Raw genomic sequence first — 27,618 nt, 5'->3', positions numbered from 1 at the left:
TATAATGTCAACCTTCAATAACAACTATTTAAAAGATATTACAAAATTGATATGACTACCGATGATAAATATAAAAAGCTTCCTCTAGCTTGAATATACACTTCCCACAAGCATTGTAATAATATAAAACTCATATGTAATATTGGTGTTTCCCATCTAAATTATAAGAAGTGTTTACTAGAAAACTATAAGAGTTGTGGGGTATTTAAATTGTAGCACTATAAATTTCGACTTGTACTTTTTATTTTTTGACAATTGTCCATTTCTTTGCTCTAAGGATTTGGGGTAGAAAACCGACTGGTCGATTCGGTTCCAACCAAAAATCGAATTGACTCAAACTGATTGAATTGATCGAACGAAGGGTAGAGCATCGATCGGTGCGGCGTCGATTGGGCTACTGTCAATTCCTTGGTTTGAACTTAATGCTTACAAGGATGGGCGACGAAGACGTGGGACGCTTACAAGGGCGCAAGGAACAGGTTGTGAGACTACCTGCCAGCAATTTTTGACCATTGATGGAACGTTGTACCAAGCAGAGAGAGAGAAGGGGGTTAGAGCTGACGCCTTAATCAAAATGACCTCGTTTGGTTTAATAAGCCAAACGCCTTCGTTTTAGTTAATTTGTTCTCAACTATTTTAAGGAAACGACATCATTTAATTAATATAATTTAAAAAAAAACTATAAATATATATAATGGTCCGTTCACCAGTTTGAATATTGTGCAAATCGGGAATCTAAATTATCTAATAGACTGACATCAATTTGTACCTCGTTGGACCGCTAACCGACTAGTTCTTCAACAATTTCAGTCACTTTCAACATTTAGCGACCAGTTCTGATTTGTTCCTATTCACCCCTACTAAGGAAGTCGGGCTTGAAGTGGTCGAAGCTTGGGGAATATGTTCTTATGGGCTTGGACTAACTTGTTTGTTTAGAGTATGATGCCAAGAGGCATTGTCTTTTATTAACAACCTTGGCTTTGCCCTTTTCTTAATTTGTTTTATTGTTCCATTTTTAATGAAAAAAGTATTACTCACCATTTTCTTCATCTCTATAATTATGAGGTCAATATCTCAATTGTGTTTATTTTTAAAGTATAATTAACCATGCCATTATCGATCATGAGAGAAAAAAAATACAAGAAACCATTTTGCACCAATCTAGATGCATCATTAATATTGACATTTTTTTTCTAAGCCATTAATATTGACATTTATTAACTTAGTGTTATCATGTAAATTTGTTTTTTCAACTTATATTTTCCATTTGAACCCTTTTTTACGTTGTTATTACATATTTGCATTTGCTTTTCAACGCATGTAAAATTTGCTCTTTTTTTTAAAAAAAAAAAAAATTATGCATTCTGTTGAAACAAAGAGAATTCTGGAAAATCATATAAGTATATATTTCTGTGTGTATCAAACTATACAAATGAGACCTATATAAAGTGGAATATGACCAGAGCAAATAAAGAAATACAACTAAAAGGAAAAATTCTAACCTAGCATAATTACAGGAAATTAAGGATATGATCTAGCATAATTCTAGGAAATTAAGGTTATGATCTAATATTCTAGGTATATTTTAAGATACAAATATATACACTAACATCCGCCCTCAAAATCTTGGTAGTGAAGTCAACTGGAGTTTAGAAACAAGATCATCAAGCCGACTAGGTGGATGTGATTTCGTAAAAATGTCTACATTATTATCTTCAGAAGAAACTGAGTATAACTGGAGGATACCAGGTGACAATCAATCTCAATATGTTTGGTATGCTCGTGAAACACATCATTGTGCGCAATCTGGATGTCGTGTCAACAATGGCATGATACTTAGCTTCAATGCTAGAACGGGAAACAATAGACTATTTCTTACTACGCCATGAAATCAAAGAAGTGCCAAGTAAGAAACAATAACTAGTGGTGGAGGAACGATTAGTAGGATCACCAGCTCAATCTGCATCATAATAGGCCCGGAGCTCCAGAGATGAGTGGGATGAGAAGTGCAAACCATGAAACAGAGTACCCTTGATGTAGCGTAAAATTTGAAGAACTGCAGCAAAATGGGGAGATCGAGGCGCGTTCATAAATTGACTGACCAGATGAACATCATATGAAATGTCAGGCCTGGTGACTGTAAGATAAATGAGACTACCTACTAACTATCAATAAACTGTTGCATCTACAAGTGGGGAACCGTCAGTGGCTAGGAGCTTAGTATTATACTCAAGTGGGCTAGTGGCTATCTTGCTATCTGCCAACCTAGTTTTGGAAAGTAAATTAGAGGCATATGTGGCTTGAGTGAGATAATAACTATCCTGACTTGAAGTAATTTCAAGGCCGAGGAAGTAGTTAAGATGTGCCAAATCCTTTATCTCAAAATTATGACTAAGAAAAGTTTGAAGATCTCGAATACCAGCAATATCATCACCAGTAATAATCATATCGTCTACTTAGAGAAGAAGAATGATAGTACCTGTCCCAGTAGTGCGAAGAAAGAGTGCAAAATCATATGGGCTAGAAAAGAAAACCACTGACTGAAATTTTTCAAACCAAGCTCGAGGAGCCTGTTTGAACCCATGAAGTGCGTGACGAAAATGACAAACTTTATGTGGGGGATGCTCATAGCTAGGTGGAGACTGCATGTAAACTTTCTCAGTGAGATCACCATTAAGGAAGGCGTTTTTAACATCCATTTGAAAAAGTTTCCAACGCCGGACAACAGCAGCTACAAGTAAAGATCTAATAAAGGTAAGTCTAGCAACAGGAGCAAAAGTCTCCTCATAGTAAATCTCATACTCCTGAGGGAACCCCTTTGCAACAAGTCGAGCCTTGTAGCATTCAACTGATCCATTTGCCCGAGTCTTGATTTTATAAACCCACTTGCATCCCACTACAGCTTTACCAGGAGGCAAGTCTACCAAATCCCAAGTATGTGTTTTGACAAAAGCAATCAATTCATCAGACATAACTTGCTGCCAAAGAGTGTCAGTACGAGCCTCACGATAATTGTGAGGTTCATGGAGGGTGGTAAGGACAGAGAAACAGGTGGTCCATCAAACGCATCAACTGGATTGGGTGCAGCAGTGGAAGAACTGTTTGAGGAGCTCGAAATCTCTACAGAAGAGTCAAAAAATAAAGTAATAGAGGGATCAGTGAATATGAGTGAGTGGGTAGGGGAGGAAGGGGAGAACGTTGATATATTGGTAAATGGTTTGTGTTCCCAAAACTCCACATGACGAGAGACTCGAAGACATTTGGAGATAAGATCATAACAACGATAACCTTTTTGAGTTAAGTCATAACCAAGAAAACAACATAATCGAGAACGAGGTTCAAGTTTGGTCCGTTCATGAGGAAGAAGAGTAACAAAATATGCACAACCAAAAACTCGAAGTAAAGAATCGTTAGGAATCATACCATAGAGAAGCTCATAAGGAGATTTATTGTGAAGTATAAGTGAGGATACCCGATTGATTGTGTACACAGCGGTAAGAGCAAATTCACCAAAAAACTTTTTAGATAAAGAAACAGGAAGTAAAAGAGCTTTTACAGTATCAAGAATATGATGATGTTTTTGTTATGCACAACCATTTTATTGAGAGGTATAAGGACAGGAACGATGTGACAGTGTGCCTTGTTGGTTCAGGAACTCAATGAGAGTTTTGTCATTGTATTCCATGGCATTATCTGAACGAAAGACTTTAATGGTACGAGAAAATTGAGTTTGTACCATTTTATGAAAAGTTTGGTAAACACGAACAAGCTCAGATCGATGCTGTAACAAATATAGCCATGTATAACGAGAATAATCATCAACCAAGATAACAAAATAACGAGATTCCCTCTCAGTAGGAATGGGTGCAGGACCCCAAATATCAGAATGAATCAAATTAAAATGTGCAGTCAAAAAGATTCACTTATATTAAAAGGTAAATGAGTTTGTTTTCCAAGTTGATAGGAGACACAATCAAAAGACTCAAACCCAATAGAACCTGGGTGACCTTGGGAGGCCAAAAGGTGAACACAAGAAAGAGAGGCATGACCCAGCCGAGAATGCCATAATTGGGAAGAGATAGTAGGAGCAACAACGGAGCAAGATAAATGGGATGGAAGCTGCAAAGAAGCGAGCTCGAACATACGTCTAATCTTACGACATGTCCCAATGAGTTGACTCGTTTGTGGATCCTGCACATCAACACGAGCATTAGAAAATGTAAGCTTAAGACCTAATTCAGAAAGTTGACCAACTAAAAGGAGATTTAAGAACAACTTGGGAACAAGATAAACATATAAGGTATGGGAGGAAATGGACCCAATGTGACTAACAGATAAATGAGAACTATCAGTAGTATATATGATAGGATTGGGTGACAAAGCAGATTTTTGAGAAAAAATGCTAGAATCGAAGGTCATGTGATTACAACATGCATAATCAAAAAACTAAGGAGATGTACTTGAGATGACAGACAAAGCACTAGAAGACCGGGATAAAACTTGATGAATTAATGCCTCAATTTCAGCAACAGTGAAAGTAGTGGACACTGAAGAAGGCTCAACAACAGACTCGAGAGCATAAAGAGCAGTTGGAGCCACTGCAGCAGCTGGCAACAAGGGGGCTCGAGACTATTTTTGTTATGCAATTTACGACATTTCGTAACAGAGTGACCAGGGCGTTTGTAGTATTTGCAGAAGACAATCTTTGAAGACCGAGAAGGAAAACGACCCAAGGCTAGAGAAGACCCAAAGGTAGTCTTAGGGATGACATCGACAACTGAATCTTGAGTTTGCATCTTCATGGTGGAACAATGATTCTCTTCTGAGATAAGTTCAACAACTGCAATCTAAAGAGATGGAAGAGGCGTGAGATGCAAAAGAGATGTCCGAGTAGATTCAAAATCCTCCCGAAGTGCCATCATAAAATGCATAAATTTGCAATGATCACAGTAGGTTGCAAACAACTCAATGTCTTTAGAACATCTGAGTTGAGGATCTGCAGCAGACAACTATTCCCAAAGATTATTAACTTGAGAATAGAAATCAGCAATGGACTGACCTGATTCCTGACACATCTCATAAAGCTTAGTCTCAAGTTGGAACTACAACGAAACATCATGAGTGCAGTTGTATCGTTTAGCAAGAAAATTCCAAGCAGCTTTAGCATTTTCATGCTTGGGAAGTAGGCTATGGATGGATGGAACAAAAGTATAGATAAACCAATACAAGATTTTATAATGAATATTATGCCAATATTCAAGTCAGCATGCAAAAACTTCAAGACTCTCACCATCTTGTTGCTTGGGTGCAAAAATATCACCAGGAACATAGCGCCAATTTTCTTCCTCTAAGAAAAACTTCAATATTTTGGGATCACATATTATAATTAGAGCCATCTAAAATATTATCAATAGGACGAACAATGGTGTCAAGGTTGGGAGAAGGGTGAGACATACTGCTGGAGTTTTTTTTTTTGGTTAACGGTCAAGGATTGGGACGAAATGGGCTGGGCTGTAGAGTAAGGTGAGGCATGTGAGGTAGGTGTGGTGAGTGGGGCCAATGCGCAGAGCGTTTGAGCGGAACGAGAAGATTTTGACACAGAAACTTTGATAACATTCTCAGGACTGTTTCTATGATCTGTTTTGACGAAAATCTAAGTGAAAACTGAACGTAAATTCGTGATAAGCCTATTGTCAAGTGCCAGAAAGCCAATTGTTGATGTTAAAGAGACAAACACTAGAGGAAAGGCTTGCACGGACAAAAAAACTCAGAATGGTGGCTCTGATGCCATGTTAAAACAAAGATAATTTTGAAAAATTATAAAAATATATATTTCTGTGTGTATCAAACTATACAAAAGAGGCATATATACAGTGGAATATGGCCAAAGCAAATAAGGAAATACAATTAAAATGAAAGATTCTAATCTAGCATAATTAAAGGAAATTAAGGATTTGATCTAGCATAATTCTAGAAAATTAAGGATATGATCTAATATTCTAGGTATATTCTAAGATAAAAATATATACACTAACACATTCCATCTCTCTAAACTTCGTTTACACATTATTATTTTTTTAAATTAGCTCAAGACTAACGTTGATCCAATAATTATTGATTCTCGAACATTAGGAACTGCAAGTGGTCAATGGGTTATTGAGAAAAACAAAATAAAGCCTTATATTTCCAATATCATTACCTACAAAGGCTAGAGTAATACAATGCCAACGTAATTAATATTGCATATACCAGTGTGGCTTTCCCTTTGGGCGTGACTATAAAGACTCCCACTCGTTGTGTCATGTTCGGTTTGAGCCATTGCTACTGATTCTGGATGGAGCAGCCCATCATCACAACCTCATCAAAATGCCAGTATGCAAAGTGTTTTTAGAAACACACACTAATAATGGCAAACAAATAAAAGCAACAATCAAGCAATCACACGACACACAATTTACGTGATTCGGCAAAGTGTCTACGTCTACAGAGCTGCAGAGATTTTATTAATTCAGATGAGATTACAATCACATAATCTCAACTCATTCACTCTAAAGCTCTTTCTCTCTTATAATATGCACTCACACTTTGCCTCTTTTGTTCTATCTGAAAACTGCTGAAAATCGTATACAATAAGTCAAAATATTACATATTTATAGAGACGACACTAGAAACCCTAATTTGGCAAATAATACATCATTTGCTCGAGCGGCATGTTGAGTGCGCCTCGAGCAAACAACCAATAAACATTGGCTCGATGGGCGAGCAAACACTAAGGTTTGTGTGCCCATTGTTGCACGAGACTCGAGTGAACTCACAGGTTGAGCTTCGCTCGAGCGACAGTCGAGCGAACTCACGAGTTGCGCTTTTTCTGCTCACGAACTAGGCTCCACATGTAACCTAACAATCTCCCACTTGGAGACTAGTTCTCCACATATTAGCCACTGTTTCCCGCCAAGCCCTATTACCTCTACAGCTCACAGCTCCCCGTCTTCAAGCCAGAAGATGCACTTAAGTCGAGCTCGACTTCAATCTCTCACATGCATCGCCCTCAGTCAGCACATCTACTGGTGACTCACAACTCACATTGCACTAGGAGTATCCGATCTCGAACCGATCTTGTCTTTGATGCCCCAACCTCTGCTTAGGATGAGACAAAGACTTGGAGTATTGGGACATACAACACAAGGTTACATATATCTGTTCATGACAGTTAATATGTAATGCATCCTAATATACAACTAGTAGTATACAATAATCACAGCGGAAATAAGAGTGATAAAAATAATTGATGTCAGAATAAACTAAACATTCCAAATATATTAATTAACCATAGATAAGTATTTCCTCACTCAAGAGGTTCTCATAAGTTCAACATAATGTGAGAGATAGAATCCTATAATACTGAAACTACATAATCAAACAAGCTCTCGCATCCGCTCTATGGTATATAGAGTCAGAGCTATGAACATCAGAATCAAGTCCAGTCTCTTTTCCAAATCAGGCTCGTCCTCAACCATCTGTAGCTAGTGGTTGATCCTGTTCATCGTAGGCTGGCACTAACACAATTTCTACCATTTTGGGAAATGGTAGTGGGTCTACAAAGGTGAGATTTATTTGAATCTCAGTAAGTTAAACAATCAACTTGCATAGAGATAAAATATGCATGATTAATGATAAACATGAGATGCATGCTAAGCAGATAAGATCTCCGTATTTGTCTCCCATCGAGATTTCTCAACATTTTTTTAAAAAAATTTAATGCAAATTTTTTTACAGAGAACATTTTTCACTTCATCATTCAAAAATATAATTTTTCATCATTATTAAGCTCATCATTAATAATAACATTACGTATGGTATTATCACAACTCTCCATTATGCATTGTGAGTACCTGGTGATGACAGTAGTACAACTAATGTCGAAAGTATGTTGTATGTAGACTCTTTCTCAATGCATTGGTAACATAATATTTCATCATAACATAACATTATAATGTATGCATCTACTAGCGTTAGGTGCCATAAATGACTTCGCTCCGACATTTTTTAAAAAGAATGAGTTGTGTTACATAGAAACTCCACACTCTGCACACCACTTAAAAACATGTGATTTTATCCTTTTACCCTTATATTTCATATAAAGACAACATTTCTTTTTTTTAATATGCTTAAAAATATTTTTCATGAATGTGCTTGTGAAATATGCTTTATGTAAAAATGTAAATTATATGCAGTATGCTAAAATGGTGAGAAACTCACATGTCATGTAAGAAGCAATCAGATACTCAATGTATCATATAGTATTTCATGCTAAAATGACATTTATAATATGAATGTGACGTTTAAGCAATCATCATAAATAAATTATCAAAGGATAAGTTAAAGGCTAATTTAACTTACAAACTTTCTGGATTTTAGGAAATTGGTGCAACTATAAATAGAGGTATTCTAAGTTAGGAATTACATAACTAGGAAGATGTTCATAATTAAAGTGTTCAAAATTTTAACAAAACTACTCCTCTACTTTCTCGAAATTGCCACCTAAGCCCTAAATTTTCACTATTTGTAATTGGGCCCCAAAATTCACCAAAATTCACAAACCTCATATTTTCTATGTTCTAAATTCATATATGACCTTATAATTATAAGAATCAATTCACTACTGTGCCAAAATCAACCAACTTGTGACATGCATCAATGTGGGTCTATTTGTGTCTCAAGTCTATAACCTTTATGGATGCATCTGTACTCAAATTCCATCTAGTGGCAACCATGAATATGGACTTAGGGATATGATTATAAGGATTTAGTCTTCACATATTCATCCCAACACTTATGCATGGATTAAAACCAAATTATCACAAAACCATCAAACCAAACATATGCATGATGTTTCTATCTTTTCCTTGTCAAAGAGAGGTTTAAAACCTAAATGAATCATGCATTTATATTAAAATCCCAATTACAAGGCTTTCTAAATGTTCCTTAATCAAGTTTAGGAAATTTAACCAATATTTCATAAAATAAACTTTAATCAAGTGATAATCGAAACATGCTTTGATGATCAACAGAAGACATGGATTCATAAACTATTATGGCATGCTTTTTACCTTAGATTTAAACCTTCAAACATTCTTTAAAGACATTGGTAAATCATTCAAGATCATATAAAGACATGCCATGACTAAAATTTCATCCCAAAACAATTTATACAATCAATACTTTAAATTTGACCCCATTTTTATCATTCAAGTTAAACCTGATCTAAATCAATCAAATTTTCATTTACATACCATAAATTAAAGCCGAACATGTCATTCTAATACTGAACAAAAGATGAAGCAAGATTACTTACAGAAATCGTGGCCCACAACTCAACTCACTTCAAGAACCTCACTCAACCTACTCGACTTCAACTCTTCTCTCATGCAATAAGTGTTTGCTCTCAAGAATTCTAGAGGAAGGCTAGAGGAAGTTGTGTGGAGAAGTGAGGGGTGAATGAAGGTATTTATAGTGTTCAAATGGATGGGTGAGAGGTGAAGGGGTGTGGGCTTTGGCTGGAGGGAAGAGTTGTGAGTGGTGGAGGTGGGCGGTGGAGTGTTAAACGGCTTTTCTAGATTTTTATCATGCTTGGTCACTTGAATAGTAGCCTACTCTTCATTACTCCTTCATGGTCAGGTGTTGGAATGAGTCTATGGGTGCAAGGGTTGCCTTAGTTCAGAAATTAAAACAAAACAAAAATTATTTCCAAGATGAAGGCCTGGTTTGGTTACACTATTCAAACTATCTCATCTCATCTCATATAATCATTACAACTTTTCTAAATTCTCACACAAAATATAATAAATAATTCAAAATTTTCATATCTCAAAATAAAAATATTATTAAAAAATAATATTCTAACAATATTTTATTCAACTTTCAACTTTTATCTCATCTCATCCTATTTAATCTCATCTCTCGTCTCATCTATGTAACCAAACGAGACCGAAATTATACTAGAGGCCGACGGGTTTTGGTTCTTCATGCTGACCAATTTTGCTCATCTATTTTGTCTCATCTTGTGGCCTGTCTTGCAAGTACAATGACTTTCATTTAGCCACTTTTCAGGTGAGGAAGGGAGGGTTGATTGGTTGCCATGTGATCATACATGAGCAGAAAGTGAAGGGATGTAAAATGATGGTGGTTCTGTTGTGTGACTAAGCTTACCTCTCTTATTGCCAAATGGTTTTGCTACCTTTGGGGGACAAATGGACAAACATGCACTTGAGTGTTTTGAAGCAATTCTTTGGGATTAGAAGGCAGAGGTGGTGGCTATTTTAAGAGCAGAAACTCCTTAAAGAACCAAAGGTATCTGGTTTGAACCCAACTACATTTCCTAGGGGAATAATTGAGTCTTTGGTTTTTTTTCTTGGAACTGCTTTGTCTCTTGCTAGGTCTGATTCTTAGGTGATATCATGAGGTTTAATGGGGTAGATATCCATTTGAAAACTGGTTGAATAATTATGAATTCAATGTCTGGTTTGGAGGGTTTATCGGTTTGTCTCTTGTGTGCCGATTGGTGGTTTTTGTTGGCATTTGACATGCCATCATTCTATGTGACAAGGTTTTCAATTTAGCTACTGTTCATGGGTCATGAGTGAGAGAAGTGAAAAAAAAATTATGAAGTTTTTGGACCATGGTTGGTAGTCGGCATACAAGGGTGAAATTGTGCAACTAATGTTTATTGAATGATCAAGTTGGGGGATAAAGGCTTAAGGTTAAGGGGCAAATACTTTACAACAATATATATTATTTTATTTCTCCACTCCGTAATTTAATTAGTTTTTCTCTCTTTTTTTTTTTTTTTTGAAGTAGTTTGTTACTTTTTCCTTTTTGGACAAGAAAGTTATAAATGGTCCATCTCCTTTCATTTCTTTTGTTATTTAACGGTCTAGTGTAGTGCTAAGAAAATAATAGATTGAAAAGAAAAGAACAAGAGTTAAAAAGAACATGCAAAAATGCTCACCCTAGGCAACACCATTCAAACAAAAAAAATACCTGTCCTTAGACTAGTACCGTTGAAAAAAGTGTTCTTCCCCATGCAAGTACCACTGTAAGGAAAATTGCTCGCTCTTAGGCAAAGTCATGGATAACAAAAGTGCTCGCCAACTCATAGAGATCATAATGCCTTCCCTCCAACAAGAACTATGGTGAACAAAGTGCTCTATTTCTTGGCAACGGAAAGAGTGTTGATTTTCATGAAAATGTATATATTTTTCTGTTATGGAAAAAAAGCATAACATCTGGTAATAATATTGATTATTCCATAAAAATGGATTTAGTGGTCCTTAAAAAAAAACTCAATCCCTCTCTAGGTTCCTATTTATATGGTGTTGAATTGATATAAATAAAAAGATGGTGCTTAAATGTTTATTGTGAGTTAACTTCCTATGTCCAACTTGGTTTTACTTTGCTCAACCCTTTTTTTTTTTTTTTTTAATAAAAAAGATAAACTTACCCACGGAAAGGCAATGTGCTCACAACATAAGCAAGCATCTCGAGAACAAAGGATGGTGCTGCTCGCCCCTAAGAGTATCATTGGATGGACAAGTGTTCGCATAAATGTGAGCAACACGAAGAGCAAGAGTGCTCACCCCCATGGTGAGCATAGTGCATAGGCAAAGTGCTTGGCCGTAGGCAAGTACCACAGAGAGCAAAAATGGTCGCGCCCATGTAAGCATGGTGGAGAGCAAGAGCCCTCACTCCCCGAGGTGAGCATTAGTGCCAAGCATAACTGAAAGGTGAAGTGCTCACCCCATACAAGTATTCTTGAGACAAAGAGTGCTCGCCCCAATCGAGCATCATGGAAAGTAAGAGGTCTCGCTCCCATGTGAACACTAGGAGAGCATAGTGCTTACCCATAGATGAGTATTCGTGAAAGAAAAAGTGCTCTCCCAAAGCGAGCATCACTCAAAGAAAAAGTTATAGCCTCTTAGGCGAGCACTACAAAAAGGCAAAAGTGCTCACCCTTGGGCGAGAACCACATATAAGAAAAGTACTCGCCAACTCGTGCAGAACATGATGCCTGCCCCCCCAATGAGCACCACAGAGAGCAAAGTACTCCATTTCTTGGCAACATAAAGAATGTTGATTTTCATAAAAATGTATATGTTTGTCTATCCTAAAAAAATAGTATAATAGGTGGTAATAATATTGATTATCCCATAAAAATGGATTTAGTGGTCCTTTAAAAGAATCTCAATCCCTCATAGGTTCCTATTTGTTTGGTGTTGAATTGATATAACAAAAAAGAAGGTGTTGAAATGTTTATTTTGAGTTAACTTCCTGAGTTCAACTAGGTTATATTTTTTAAGAAAAGAAGATCAAATTGTCCACTGAAAGGTAAGGTACTTGCCACCCAAGCGAGCATCTCGAGAACAAAAGATGGTGTTGCTTGTCCCCGAGGTCGCATCATTGGATGGACAAGTGCTCGAATCAATGTTGGCAACACGAAGAATAAGAGTGCTCGCCCCTGTGGCAAGCATAGTGGAAAGGGAAAGTGCTCTGCCCCAAGCGAGCACCACGAAGAGCAAAATTGCTCACGCCTAAGTGAGCATAGTGGTGAGCAAGGGTCCTTGCCCCCCAGACGGGCATCAGGGAGAGCAGAGTGCATGCCACTTATCGAGCATCAAGAAAGGCAAATTGATCGCCCCAGGCGAGTATTTCCGAGACCAAGAGTGCTCACCCTAGCCAAGAATTGCGAAGAGTAAGAGTTTTCGCCCCCAGGCGCGCATTGGGAGAGCATAGTGCTCACCCCCGAGGCAAGTATCCCTAAAATAAAAAGTTATCGCCCCTAGACAAGTATATCGTGAAATACAAAAGTACTCGGCCTAATGTGAGCACCACAAAAAGGTAAAAGTGCTCACCTTTGGGCGAGGACCACGAATAACAAAAGTGATTTCCAACTTGTGGTGAGCGTGATGCTCGTCCCCAGCAAGCACCACAGAAAGCAAAGTGTTAACCATAAGGTGAGTATCTTTGAGAGTAAGAGTGCTCGCCCTCAAGCTAATATTGTCAAAAGCAAATGTGGTAGCCATCTCAAAGAGCATGCGAGAACAAAAGTTTGTCGACCCAAGTGAGCATCTTGAAAGGTAAAAGTGCTTGTCTCCATGCAAGCCACACTGAAAGAAGATAGTTATTGGCCACAAGTGAACACCACGTGAAAGGCAAAAGTTCTCGGCCCCAAATGAGCACTACGGTAACAAAAGTGCTCGTCCTCTCGACTAACATCGTGCAAACGCAAAGTGATTGTCTCTAGACGAGCAGTGATCTGTAAATGACATTTCAAGCATGTATATCCATAAATGAGTGTTCCATATGCATGCTTGAGTGGAAATCAAGCATGATCTAAGCGTGCACAATTTCATATATTTATTGGTAGGTCTTAGATTGAAGTTTTCCTTTTTGATTTAAAATTATTAATCTATAATATAAAATAAGAATCAAGTGCACGCTTTACTAGTACATTAAAAAGAGGCACCACTTGATGATCACAAACAGATATTGTGCCTAGCCTTTCTAAAATTTAAAAAATCCCCAAAAATTAAGTATCTTTAACACTCAATAAGATAAAGTTGATAAAAATTAATTTTACCCAACAAAGAAACATCTTGATATAATTTTGTCCCCAAGTTAGGTTTGCCAGTTTCACTCCTGCTAAATATCATCATGAGTATGGAGGCACTGGGACGAGCCTCGATGCAACAGACATAATTAATTTTACAATCGTTTTATAATAAAATGTTATTTTGAAAAATTCTACAAACTTCTTTCGATTATAACAAGGTGATCGTATAAACCTTTATTTAAAAAAAAATATGTAAAGGATGATAGTAGGGAGATAAAAATGACATATTTGAGGTTGCATTTGGGTAATAAAATATTCTCAAATATAAAAATAATGATAAGATATTAAATAATAATAAAATAATAATTAATAATTAATAATGATATATTTTAAAATATTCTCGGTATTAAAACCAAGAGTCATTTTAAAATGAAACATGAGTAACCACCGTGACAAGCCGACAGCCGCTCGCCGCGCTCGAGAGGTGCATCCTGGGCCTGGGGTTCGAGCCCCATAGGCGGGAAAATGTGCATTTCCTAATGTTGGCGGGAAGTTTCACACAAATTCCTTTTTTGGACTCCCAACTCTTTCGAACCGCACATCTCACTTCACCAATCAAACGGCTATAAATGGACATACCATGCCTCAGGACCTTCCCTTCATTTTTTTTTTTTTTTTTTTTTTTTTTTGGGGGAGTGGGCTTCTAAATTAGAAGTTGGTCTCTCTCCCTCACACGCATACACACAAGTATAGAGTTCAGTACTCGCACGCACGAAGGAAACCCTCGGTCTCAGAGAAGCCGAATCCATGGCCAAGCCATCTGATCCACAGGCATCCTCAGATGAAGTCCTATCCGATGGCACCAATTCGTCGGAGGAGGATCAGGTCAACGATCAGATCAACGATGAAGAGGACGAAGAGGAACTCGAAGCCGTAGCACGCTCGGCCGGCTCCGACGATGACAAGTCTCCCGCCTCGGACGACGACGACGAACCCGCCGTCGCCGAGGATGGCGATGCCGAGGAAGAAGATGAGGTAATTTTACGATCACGTCTTCGCTTTCCTTTTGTTGGATCCGAGTCTGTGATTGTCTCTGTACGCTAGGGTTTGTTTTGGCGCTTATTGCGCTAGACTTTGAATGGTCTAGGGCGTCTTTAACTTCCCATGCCATCCGGTTCCAGAGAAAGACGAGGAAAATTAAATAAAATCAAGGTTGAGTTTATATTTCATTGTGCTTGTCCCATATTGAAAACGCATATTAAGAAAAAATGCTGTATAATGCTAACTCGAGCTTACGCGTTGTCGCATTTGGTCCCAAATGATGAAAAATTAATGGATTTAAGTATTAGTCAATCTCTCGCTATCAAATTGTTGGATGATTAATCTATCTCACTCTTCAGTAGCTCAACATGGTTGACAAATTGGACATTATCGATGTCGTGTAACATTCTGTGCATAAACTTATCATCCCCATTTGAGTTCATGATTACTTGCAGGATGGAAATGAAGTATCCGGTGCGGACATTAGCAAGCGTGAGAAGGCCAGGCTCAATGAAATGCAGAAAATGAAGAAACAAAAGATTCAGGAAATATTGGATGCTCAAAATGCTGCAATTGATGCTGATATGGTGCGTGCCTCATTTAAAGGACTCTTGTTTTTCTGTATATCTATGGACTATTGAATGTAATGGGTGGGTTTATTTGAATTGCAGAACAATAAGGGGCCTGGGCGCTTGAAGTATCTCCTGCAGCAGACTGAGTTGTTTGCACACTTTGCCAAAGGCGATCAATCTGCATCTCAAAAGAAGTCAAAAGGAAGGTACAACTCGTGCTCTCTTTAAACAATATTGTAAATATTGCACTTTTTAATGATCCCATGAAAATCTTTTAATTCTCTCTATTTAGGTCTAATCTGCGATACAATCTCTCTTGTACTAGAAGTTCTTTAGCCATACAAGTCCTCATGTTCTGAATTTTTATAGCTTTCTCGTTTCCTACACGACCCTTTTAGTCGATAAGGTTGAAATTTGAGCTTGGACATGAGCTTATTGGAAGTTTAGGTGGACTAAAAAGATGGTTTTTTTATTATTTATTATTAGTGAGTTTTTGGTGTGATTATTTTCTTTCATTAAGGCATGCCATTTTTACTTGCAATTATATAGAATAAGATGCCTTTGATTGTGAGACATCAAAATTTTTTTTTTTTATCGCTGCTTTATTCCTTACAACTCAGCATCCATATATTCTCCTGCATCAGTTTCAGAAAATGGAAATAGAGCACTTCATACTGCTTTATATAGGGCCGTCTTGGCTGTTTGTGCTAACTACTGCATACAATTTTATGTCTTTTGGTAGATTTTTAACCTAATTTCATGGGTCGGACTGAATTGCTGCAGGCACATTTATCTTCTTCTGAGTTTAAAAAGAGGATGTGGCAGTATATAGCTTTATAAGTTTTTGGTCCCCCTGAAAGGGCGTATGTTGAATAAGATAGAAATGGTGTGCAAAAATCCTTTTCAAACTAAATAAATGCCCTTTTCCTTGAATGATTACATATTGGCCGCTTTTAACTGTATTTCTAATCTTACATTTCCCTTTTGGTGTTCTTTTGGGTTTTTTTTTTTAATTTTTAATTTTTAATTTTTATAAATGAGATATGACCTGAACTATTTGGGAGTAGCCCTTTCCCCATCCTCTTCTTATTTGCTTTCATAGTCCCATCCTATGTGGTCTTCTCACCTCATTCGGACACCATCCTCCTCAAGTCCCACCATATTTTGCTGCTTTGAAGATAGGGGGCGCACTTGGGAGGAACTTTGAAGGCTGTTTGTGCACACTTTATTGCTTTGGTTTTCTGTTATTGTACTTGATGGAACTAGAGCTCATGATTTTTTGTTTCTTTTTTTGTTCATAGAATGTAGCATGTGCTTTCTTTTGTATACTCCTTATATACTTGGGCAACGCCTATATCTTTCTCATTAATAAAGTTTTTTTTACTTAATAGAGAAAAAAGCCCCACCATATTTTGATTCTATAATGGCCCTCCACAAAGACCTCTTGTTGGTATCTTCACAACCACTTTCCCAATAGAGCCTTGTTGAAAACTAAGGCTCCTTTTGAATAGTGAGATGAGATGAGATGCTTTTAGATAAAAGTTGAAAGTTGAATAAAATATTGTTAGAATATTATTTTTTAATATTATTATTGTTTTGGATTTGAAAAAGTTTTGAATTATTTATTATATTTTATGTCGAAATTTGAAAAAATTGTAATGATGAGATGAAATCATTTATGTATCCAAACGGGGCCTAATAAATTTCAAACTCTTAGCCGAAATTGGAGTATGTACTTCAATCCATTTTAATAGGTGAAATTTAAACTTCTCATTTATCGCCCCATAAGAAATCCCGTTGCAGTTTTTCTATATGATGGGCCACCCTAGTTGGCATTGGGAACAAAAAAGGAAATAAGTAGGCAAATTAGAGAAATGACTTTTTTTTTTGCTTTTTTTAATGAAAGTTACCCTCTTCTACAAGTAAATCCTCTTCCAACTAACCAATCTTTTCTCCAATTTGACTTAGATTTGAATGAAGTAGCTAAGGGGATTTCATTTTGGCATGACATATGGTGTGGTGGAGGGGATCTTATTTTGGCATGACATATGGTGTGGTGATTATCTTCTAAAGGAAGCTTATCCAGGAATTTATAGAATTGCATGGACGCAAGAAGCCGCAATTGCAAATCTTCTGGATGCATTTTGTGGCTTTCCTCAATGGAATGCCACCTTTATTAGAGATGCACAAGATTGGGCAGTTGAAGCTTTCGCAGAGTTCTACAACCTTATATACTCTAGTAGAGTGAATGGGGGATGCATAGATAAGATCTTTTGGCCTCGCTAAGAAGGGAAAATTCATTGTTCGGTCATTCTACAAATCTCTCCTCATGTGAAACACCAACCCATTCCCATAGAAGAACATTTGGAGGACCAAGGCCCCTTTAAAAGCCACTTTCTTTGTATGGACTACCTCCTTGAGAAAGATCCTCATTTTAGACAATCTTTGGAAATGCTGAGTCATTGTTATAGATTGGTGTTGTATGTGCAAAAAGAGTGGGGAATCCATTGGCCATCGATTACTTTATATTGTGAAGTTGCGATGACCCTATGTGATATCCCATATGATAAGGATAATGGTAGGTGGTGTATGAGATCTCACATTACTTAAGAAGGAGAAATTCTTGCTCTTTATAAGGTTCTAATGGGGCTCTAATTGTATCATTGATTAGTTATTTTGGAGTATAAACCAGGTTTGGGCCTTTTATTGGGACGTTACAAATGGTATTAGAGTCTATCCCAATGAGAAATGTGAGGCTTGAGCTGTGCCACTTGCAACGGACAGGCCTGACGAGGATGTTGAGAGTTTAAGGAGGGTAGATTGTAATACTCCATATGATAAGGATAAGGGTAGGTGGTGTATGAGATCCTACATTGCTTGGGAAGCAAAAGTTCTTGCTCTTTATAAGGTTCCAATGGGGCTCTAATTGTATCATTGACTAGTCCTTTTGGAGTATAGGCCATATGGTTTGAGTTTTCCATTGAGGTGTTACATCCTATGAAATGATATCTTTGCTAGAGTTGGGCGAGCTTGGTGATGCCAAGAAAGGTGGTTGAGTTTCTAGCGAATTGGAGAGGCCTTCATGGTAACTCACAAATTGCGGTAGTTTGGAAGATGATCTCGACTTGTCTTTGATGTTGCCTTTAGAGGGAGAGGAATGAAAGAAGTTTTGAAGATTGTGAGCTATCAATGGATGAGCTTAGGATGCTTTTCTTTAATATTTTATCCCATTGGTCAATTGTAGTAGATTTCAATAGTATGAATATTCATGACTTTCTTGTATCCCTAGACAATTATGCATAGGTGCTGCTATTATATATGTCCCCTGTACTTGAGATATGCCTACTTTCTATCATCAATAAAATTCCTAGTCACCTATAAAAAAATGTAGGAGACATATTCCTATCCTAATGGAAACTAATTGGTCTTGCTTTTCACTCTAGACAAAATTGACGTTTTTCAATTCTGGAGCAACTATAAAGTTGATGAAGTACAAGTGGCATGCATGATATAATGAGCTACCTGTGTTAATGCTCTGATATGTAGGAGGCATTTAATTTGGTTTTCAGCGCATTTGCTATCCATTAAACTTTCAATCTTCATTTGGTGATGGCTCTTCCGTCTTTATAATGTAGGGGTCGCCATGCATCAAAATTAACTGAAGAGGAAGAAGATGAAGAATGCCTTAAGGAGGAAGAGGATGGTCTATCTGGGGCAGGAACCACACGGCTGTTGACTCAACCCTCTTGTATGTGCTCTCTGTTTATCTATATGATCTAGTATTATTGGGTTGTCTTCATATTTTGTGATGTACTGTATTTTGTTTCAATGTTTGTTTTTGTGCTATTTTGGGAAATATTTTACTGATATTTTGGAAAAAGATCTTTTCCACAGATTTTTTTTTTGGTGCCTTTTTCCTGATGTCACCAAAACTTCTGCAATTGGCACATTGTTCTCTTTTGTTCTTGTCCAATTCCTTTTTTTTTCCTTTCTATTTTAAATGATCTATAGCTCTTAGTGGCTGGAAGTGTGATTGACTAGTTGTATGCTTTTTCTTCCCCCAGGGACCTTGATCCCCATGTGCTAGTTTAAAGTTTTTCTTGGACGTTTCTTGAAGATTTCTTCATCTGTCTAAATGATGCGTGCAGTTCAGATTTGGAGTGCTGATTTTTCTTTATATGTATTCCTTTCTTTAGGTATTCAGGGGAAAATGAGGGACTACCAACTTGCTGGGTTAAACTGGCTCATACGTCTTTATGAGAATGGTATAAATGGAATCCTTGCCGATGAAATGGTATGCATATAATTTTTTGCATTTTAGAATTGACTCTTATTTTACTTGATGTCGTTGCAAGATGATGGACTTTGAGTCTTGATCTTTCAAGCTGTATTTGTCACAAATGGTGATTATATAATTACTTCTGGTTACTTGGTATTTTTAATGAAAAGTTAATTGTGCTATCCAGGGCCTTGGTAAAACGTTACAAACCATCTCTTTACTGGGCTATTTGCATGAGTTCAGAGGAATTACTGGCCCTCATATGGTAGTTGCTCCAAAATCTACCCTTGGAAACTGGATGAATGAAATTCGGCGTTTTTGCCCAGTTTTGCGTGCTGTAAAGTTTCTTGGAAATCCTGATGAAAGAGTGAGTTGTTTTTTCTCTTTTGGATCAGTGAACTGTGATACCAGATAATCTTTTTGCTTGATGTTTTGTCACTCTTGATTTCTGCAGAGACATATACGAGAAAATTTACTGGTTGCTGGCAAGTTTGATGTCTGTGTAACAAGTTTCGAAATGGCAATTAAAGAGAAGTCTGCCTTGCGTCGCTTTAGCTGGCGCTATATTATCATTGATGAAGCCCATCGGATCAAGAATGAGAATTCCCTCCTTTCAAAAACAATGAGGCTATATAATACTAATTATCGTCTTCTCATCACGGGTACACCGCTTCAGGTATAAATTTCATTAACGTGGATGCTTGGCCCTGCCATGTTAGAAAACATATGCATGTGTCCATTGAACTTGTTGGTTATCCTTGAAAGTAGCAGATACGGTTGTGTTGTTGCTAGTGTTGCAAACTTCAGGCAAAGATCAGGACTTTATCAATGAATGGAAACAAAAGGTTGTAGAAAAGACCAACATAAATATTTCATAAAAATTTTGCATGTAGTGTTGAATGGAAGTAAAATGTGAATTATAAAAAAAGAACGGAAGTCAAATGTGGTTGGAAGAAAAGATCCAGTGAACTGCACTATATTTTTTCATGAGTACCTTTTGTGTGCCTGATTTTTAGTTGCTTTCAGTATCTTCTGTCAGGAGTGAATCGGTTTCTTTTCTTGGACTTTATACACCATCATTTAATGGGGACACTGTTTTCTTTAATCTAAATGTAGTAATATGTTGTCATTGTACAGAACAATCTCCATGAACTTTGGGCCCTTCTCAACTTTCTTCTGCCAGAGATATTTAGTTCTGCTGAAACTTTTGATGAATGGTTCCAAATTTCTGGTGAAAATGATCAGCAGGAAGTTGTTCAACAACTTCATAAGGTAGGTTAAAAATCTGTCTGATTGGGGAGCAATGTATATTATTTTATCCTCTCTCTCTCTCTCTCTCTCTCTCTCGCGCGCACGCGCGCACAAACGCGCTATGCCTTTTGAGCTGATGATGTAACTTTTGTTTTCTGCATATATAAGGTGCTCCGTCCTTTCCTCCTCCGAAGATTGAAGTCAGATGTTGAGAAAGGTTTACCTCCAAAGAAGGAAACAATTCTTAAGGTGGGTATGTCACAAATGCAGAAACACTATTACAAGGCTTTGCTGCAGAAAGATCTTGAAGTTGTTAATGCTGGTGGAGAACGTAAGCGTCTTCTGAATATAGCAATGCAGCTGCGTAAATGCTGTAATCATCCATATCTTTTTCAAGGTGCTGAACCTGGCCCTCCTTATACAACAGGAGATCATCTTATTACAAATGCTGGTACGCTTTCCATTCCACAAGATATTGAGTTTATAAGGTGTTTACCAATTGACACATGATAAACCCTAATCCACTATTAATTTTCCTTTGCAGGTAAAATGGTTCTGTTGGATAAGTTGCTTCCAAAATTAAAAGACCGTGATTCTAGGGTCTTGATATTTTCACAGGTCAATTTTCTTCAAAATTATACTTTTTTCATGTGATATGGATGGTAGGCATTTGTTATTTTTCCTGTATAATTCTACTCTTGGATCTTAGGGGTGTAAGTTGTTCAATTCGGATTGGAAAAACCGATCGGACCGGATTGAACTGAACTCCAAACCGGTCGGTCTCGGTCCCATAAATTATGGACCAAAAAAGTTCAGTCCGGTCCCGGGGTCGATAAATTTTGGACTAGACCGGACCCGATTGAACTCCTATATATATTTTTAAAATATTTTTAATAATTTAATATATTATTTTTATATAGTAATTATATAAGTTAATAATGTAATTTTCGTCTAATTTATTATCATTGACTATATAAAATATTTTTTTAATGAGTTAGTTACATTATAACACATTAATAGTTCACTTAATTTTAATTTCGTAATTTAAACATTTTTTTATTAAATTATTTGAAAAAAAGAAAAAAAGAAAAAATAATTGGGTCGGACCGGATCAAACCGATAGCTACCAGTCTGGTCCGGTTCTTATGGATGTTCGGTCTGGTCCGATCCGGAGAAAATGATGGACCAAAAATTTCAGTCCATCACCCCCTCGGACCGGACCGATTTACACCTCTACTCTTGGTATTGGTTTTTATTTTTTATTTGTAAGTCTTGGAATTGTTTTATAATTCAGATGACAAGGCTTCTGGATATTCTTGAAGATTACTTGATGTTTCGTGGATACCTATACTGTCGAATTGATGGGAATACTGGTGGAGAAGATCGTGATGCTTCCATTGATGCTTTTAACAGGCCTGGGAGCGAGAAATTTGTTTTCTTATTATCAACAAGAGCAGGTGGCCTTGGCATTAATCTTGCTACGGCTGATGTTGTCATTCTCTATGATAGTGATTGGTGAGCACCTGTTCTGTATTTGGTCTTTTGGTTTTGGTATGTATATGTTTGTTTATTTTCCTTTACTTTGGTGGTTTTGTTGATGCTTGGGATTCTCAGGAATCCACAAGTTGATCTACAAGCACAGGACCGTGCTCACAGGATTGGTCAAAAGAAAGAAGTTCAAGTTTTTCGGTTCTGCACAGAGGTTTGGACCTTTGTATTTTTAGTATGAAAGATTATAAGCTTCTTTTTTATAAACATAAGCAAGGTAAACTTTGTTGACTAAAAAAGCGTGTTACTACATAAAGTATACAAGAAATACAACTAAATAGAGAAAGGTAAACAGATATAGAAAATTCTCAACGCTATGACCACCATCTAATGGTACAAGGTGTTGAGAACAATGTCTGCAGGCCCATCATTGACTTCTCACAACCTTCAATGCTACACCCATTTCTTTTTCTACAAATACACCTCATTAAACATGATTGGATCATTTTCCATGATATTGCACACTGGTGACTGCTGATCTGCCTTTTCCAAGGCGTTAGAAGATCCACCAATTGGGATGGCATGGTTTAATCTATCCTGAATAGTCCAAAGATTGTGTTCCTTAAAGTACTAGATGTCTTGCAATGAAGTAAAAGGTGATCCATTGTTTCCTCACTCTTCTTACACATACAACAATCTGTACAACTTCCATTTTCTTACATAATCCAAGGTCATAATCGTTCTTAAAGCTACCCTTCATTCAAACAAGTTCCCTCTCTGGGGTGCCTTGTTTCTCCAAATAATTTTCCAAGGAAAATGGGCTATCGTGAGCACATTTTTTCTTTGATTGGCACCGGGTGTTCGGGAACAACGTCCCGAATAATCCTAGGGTTGCACAGGCCCTCAACAAGAAGTTTCCCACAAGTGCAACTTGGGTAATTCAAAGGGAAAATCCCCCAGTCCGATGGCCCCTAAAGATTGTTTGCACCCAAAGGGATTTGAACCTTAGACCTAGGGGGAGCATATCCCCAAGCCCAAGGCCTTTGCCAATTGAGCCAAACCCTAGGGGTTGGTTGTCGTGGGCACATAAAAAACATTTTACAGTGACTTCAAATGCTAATTTCTTTGTTGGAACCAAAACTAGTTATCTTCGCCACCCTGTCCCACTCTACTAGTATACAACTGGTTGAATAACAATATGAAGAGATCCACCTCCACTTATGAAAATCTTGTGAGAACTTGACAATGATCCACCCCAAATTCCTTAAAACATGCAGTATTGAATTACAGTGGGAATGCACATTCAAGGACCAGTCTTCACATCACATATCATGCCAAAAACAAATTTTGGATCCATTTCCCACCATCTATATAATAAAGCTGCTCTTCCAAAGACCAATCCTGAATGACCCATCAACCTCAAGCAAAAACCAACCTCCTACATAGCTGAGTTATTAGCATTACATTAATCTTCTCATTTAATTGGTTTATGGAACAGTATGCCATTGAGGAAAAAGTGATTGAGAGGGCTTACAAAAAGCTTGCACTTGATGCTTTGGTGATTCAACAAGGACGATTAGCAGAGCAGAAGAGTAAGCATTTTCAGATTTTTCTTATGGAAGTATCTATTTTTTGTGTTTTTCTTCTTCATTTCTTTTAAAGATATTTCTGTGCATCAATGTGTTCTGATGCATTTTCGTTTCATGCAGCTGTTAATAAAGACGAGCTGCTTCAGATGGTGAGATTTGGTGCTGAAATGGTTTTCAGTTCCAAGGACAGTACAATTACAGATGAGGACATTGACAGAATTATAGCAAAAGGAGAGGAGGCGACTGCTGAGCTCGATGCCAAGATGAAGAAATTTACAGAAGATGCAATCAAGTTTAAAATGGATGACAGTATGTATATTAGTTATCAGGGGTTCTTTCGCATAAATGTATTTGTTTTTTGTTTTTTTAATAATTATACAATTTTAAAATGTAAAAAATGCTGATATTGATGTGGTTTCATGCAGCTGCTGAATTGTATGATTTTGATGATGAGAAGGTAAATGTGATACCTTCATATTTTGTTCTTCAACTTGTACTTTTGTTGGCCTTACTCTAAGGCTTGCTTTAGCAACTTACTGCCATATTTGTGTTCTGTGGTGAAGGATGAGAACAAGGTTGACTTCAAGAAACTTGTTAGCGATAACTGGATAGAACCACCAAAGAGAGAGCGGAAGCGAAAGTAATAGCATTCTTTTTTTATTCTATTAAGATAAACATTTAAGATTATTTTTCATCATGATATGAAACGCAATTGTCTTTTTGCCCTCTCTAGTTACTCAGAATCTGAATACTTTAAGCAAACAATGCGTCAAGGAGGTCCGGCAAAACCAAGAGAACCTCGAATTCCTCGGATGCCACAATTGTAAGCATCTCCTGAAACTTGTTGCACTGTGAACGGGGTTGTGTTCTTATTTGCTAAGAATATCTATTTGTTTTTATTGATTCTTTTCTTCCAGGCATGATTTCCAGTTCTTTAACACACAGAGGCTGAGTGAGCTCTATGAAAAGGAAGTGCGCTATCTGATGGTGGGTAATCATTAAGCTCCTGAAAATATCTTGTTTGCTTTGATCAGAACCTATTCCATCCTTTTTTGGTTGAAATTTTAGTTTTTCTGCATAGTTTATTGACATTATTTTCAGCAAATGCTATTTTTTACACAGCTTATTAATAATTGACTTTTCAGCAAACACATCAAAAGAATCAGTTGAAAGACACAATAGATGTGGATGAGCCCGAAGGTATTTTGAGTATCTTTCATAAGGATTGCCTTCCTTTGCTGACTTATTGTTTCCTTGAATCCTTCTCTAACTGAATGATGACATTTAGAGGTTGGAGATCCATTGACTGCTGAAGAGCTGGAAGAAAAGGAACGTTTATTAGAAGCAGTAAGTGGGTTATATGTTGTAGAACAAGTTTATGACAGATACCTTTTTTCTAAATATGGCTATTGATGAATTTCAGGGGTTTTCTTCTTGGAGTAGAAAAGATTTCAATACCTTCATCAGAGCGTGTGAGAAGTATGGCCGAAATGACATAAAAAGTATTGCTTATGAGATGGAAGGGAAAACAGAGGAGGAAGTTGAAAGATACGCCAAAGTTTTTAAAGAAAGATACAAAGAGTTGAATGGTAAGTAACATCCAATACTATGCCTTTGGCGAAAAAATGTTGTAAAGGGAAGCTAATGTAAGCTTTTGTTATTGTTACATGTACATATACGATTCTTTATTACTGTCTGCTGGTTTGAAATTCAGCCTTTTTGACCTGAGTTCACATGCCATTTGTTTGTGAACTCCTGGCCCCTAGAACATGTCATGCTTTCTTAATCATGTATCATATGCAACATTGATACTCCCAAAAAGTGTATTTTTTTAATATATGAACGTTTTGAAGAAATAGCGTTAGGTGGTTTGACTGTATTTGACCTTCAGTTATCAGAGCGATGAACTGCATTAGTGTCTGGTTTGAGCTAAACTGCAGCATCATTTGTTTGTTCAGTTGCAGGAGTTGGTCATTTGTAGTTGAACCTGATAAAGATTGCATTGATATAGTGCAAACTATAAGCTTTCATTTATAGCTTTAATGGGATTTCCACATTAAAAACTTTGTAGTGTTAGATACCATTATTGAACCTGAATATGTCCTCCAGATTATGATAGGATCATCAAGAATATCGAGAGAGGAGAGGCTAGAATTTCACGCAAAGATGAAATCATGAAAGCTATTGGGAAGAAGTTAGACAGGTACAAGAATCCATGGCTGGAACTCAAGATTCAATATGGTCAGAACAAAGGGAAGTTGTACAATGAAGAATGTGATCGTTTCATGGTGCGCTTTTTCTTTTAAAATCAGTTACTGTGTTTCTCTCCTCCCTAAATAAATGATGAATGTGGGATCTTCAAATATATAATATGGTTTTTGCCTTTTGCAGATATGCATGGTTCATAAACTTGGGTATGGGAATTGGGATGAGCTGAAGGCAGCATTTCGCACTTCTCCCTTGTTTCGATTTGATTGGTTTGTAAAGTCTCGCACAACTCAAGAACTTGCAAGGAGGTGTGATACCCTTATTCGGTTAGTGGAGAAGGAAAACCAAGAGTATGATGAGAGGGAGAGACAAGCTCGTAAAGAGAAGAAGCTTGCCAAGGTTGGATACTTGTACTCAAAACTTCTGTAAACCCCACCGTACATACATTTTATTTATCTGTGCGGTGTGTACCACACTTAAACTTCACCAACCTACCTTTCTCACATCACATGCATTTGTTCATTTGGATCCTCCAGTTTTATTTCCTGATCAAACCAATCTTCGTCCAATCAAATTGCTACATCTTATACTGATTTGACAATATGTATTTCAGAGCATGACACCATCAAAGCGCGCTCTTGCTAGGCAAACTGAAAGCCCCATTTCCCAAAAGAAGCGGAAACAATTGACTATGGACAACTATGTGAGCTCGGTGTGTTACTGCCCCCACTTTATATTTGAAAATGTAATAGTTTTGCTTTCTTTTCATGTGGTATACTTACTGTTTACATACTGAAGCAAATAATGTTCTTGCAGGGAAAGCGGAGGAAATGATATCTAAATTTAAAGTTGCGATTTCCTTTTCCCCATTTTTTTGGGGGCGGAGGTAACACCTATTATAATTCTAGGGTAGCAGTAGTCTGGCAAGGAATGCCTGTGGTTTTCATGCTTGAGTTTGTTATATCCCCTTATTTTTGGGATCAGGGTTCACCAGAATCCATCTCATCACTGATGGGTTAACCTCTTTCAAAATGTTTTGGGTTACAAATTTGATTCGGGAATTTTGTATAAATGAAGAATGTACGAGGCCATCTGTCCAAATGTCACCACCCATGACTCCATGGTTGGGGGGTTCCAATCCCCAACTATTAGGGTTGATGTCCCATCTCATATAAACTACTGTCACCTGATGAATATATTGAACTTGCTCCTTAAGATAGAGGTATGCAAGGCTTGATTACTCTCTCTCTCTCTCTCTCTCTCTCTCTCTCTCTCTCTGTGCTGTGAAATTAATGATTTTTATGGCTGTTGGGATGTCAGGCAGGCATTTGCAAAGACGACGGTTGAATATTTGAATTATTTTGAGTACTAAACTACTGCTACGTCAGTAATCGTCCTACCTGAAAATGGACTTGTTTGATGCGTTTTGTGAGCTTGATTAATGACAAGTGTCTTGCCTTATTTTCCCAGAAACCAATGTTTGTGGATCGAGTCAGTACAAAATATGAAGTTTTGACCATTTGGTTAATCCTTAAGAATATTTTGTACAAAATGAATATTAATGTCAAAGTAGTGAGTTGA

General features: G+C 37.2%; 1 protein-coding gene across 1 annotated transcript; it reads left to right on the top strand.

Annotated features, from left to right (window-relative positions):
* Positions 1-14,293: 14,293 nt before the first annotated feature.
* Positions 14,294-27,252, top strand: LOC121246735 (ISWI chromatin-remodeling complex ATPase CHR11-like). Its single transcript, XM_041144985.1, has 25 exons — positions 14,294-14,644; positions 15,106-15,237; positions 15,322-15,428; positions 18,858-18,970; positions 19,419-19,516; positions 19,689-19,868; positions 19,956-20,177; positions 20,639-20,773; positions 20,921-21,203; positions 21,297-21,370; positions 22,047-22,267; positions 22,367-22,454; positions 23,739-23,832; positions 23,950-24,138; positions 24,255-24,286; positions 24,393-24,469; positions 24,563-24,652; positions 24,747-24,816; positions 24,975-25,029; positions 25,118-25,176; positions 25,253-25,418; positions 25,939-26,117; positions 26,221-26,436; positions 26,651-26,749; positions 26,854-27,252. The coding sequence occupies exons 1-25, from the start codon at positions 14,417-14,419 to the stop codon at positions 26,869-26,871; spliced, it is 3,225 nt and encodes a 1,074-aa protein (XP_041000919.1). The 5' UTR covers positions 14,294-14,416; the 3' UTR covers positions 26,872-27,252.
* Positions 27,253-27,618: the final 366 nt, after the last annotated feature.

The sequence above is a fragment of the Juglans microcarpa x Juglans regia genome, chromosome 1S, assembly GCF_004785595.1.
Source record: "Juglans microcarpa x Juglans regia isolate MS1-56 chromosome 1S, Jm3101_v1.0, whole genome shotgun sequence".
Classification (NCBI taxonomy): domain Eukaryota; kingdom Viridiplantae; phylum Streptophyta; class Magnoliopsida; order Fagales; family Juglandaceae; genus Juglans; species Juglans microcarpa x Juglans regia.
This window is presented reverse-complemented; position numbering and strand designations above follow the sequence as displayed.

What these genes read in the sequence shown, in the direction of transcription:
- LOC121246735 (XM_041144985.1), top strand. Translation starts at nt 14,417, where the DNA reads ATGGCCAAGCCATCTGATCCACAGGCATCCTCAGATGAAGTCCTATCC. An exon ending in CTGCAATTGATGCTGATATG is followed by an intron (nt 15,238 to 15,321) that starts GTGCGTGCCTCA and finishes TTTGAATTGCAG; the next exon opens with AACAATAAGGGGCCTGGGCG. An exon ending in TCATCTTATTACAAATGCTG is followed by an intron (nt 21,204 to 21,296) that starts GTACGCTTTCCA and finishes TTTCCTTTGCAG; the next exon opens with GTAAAATGGTTCTGTTGGAT.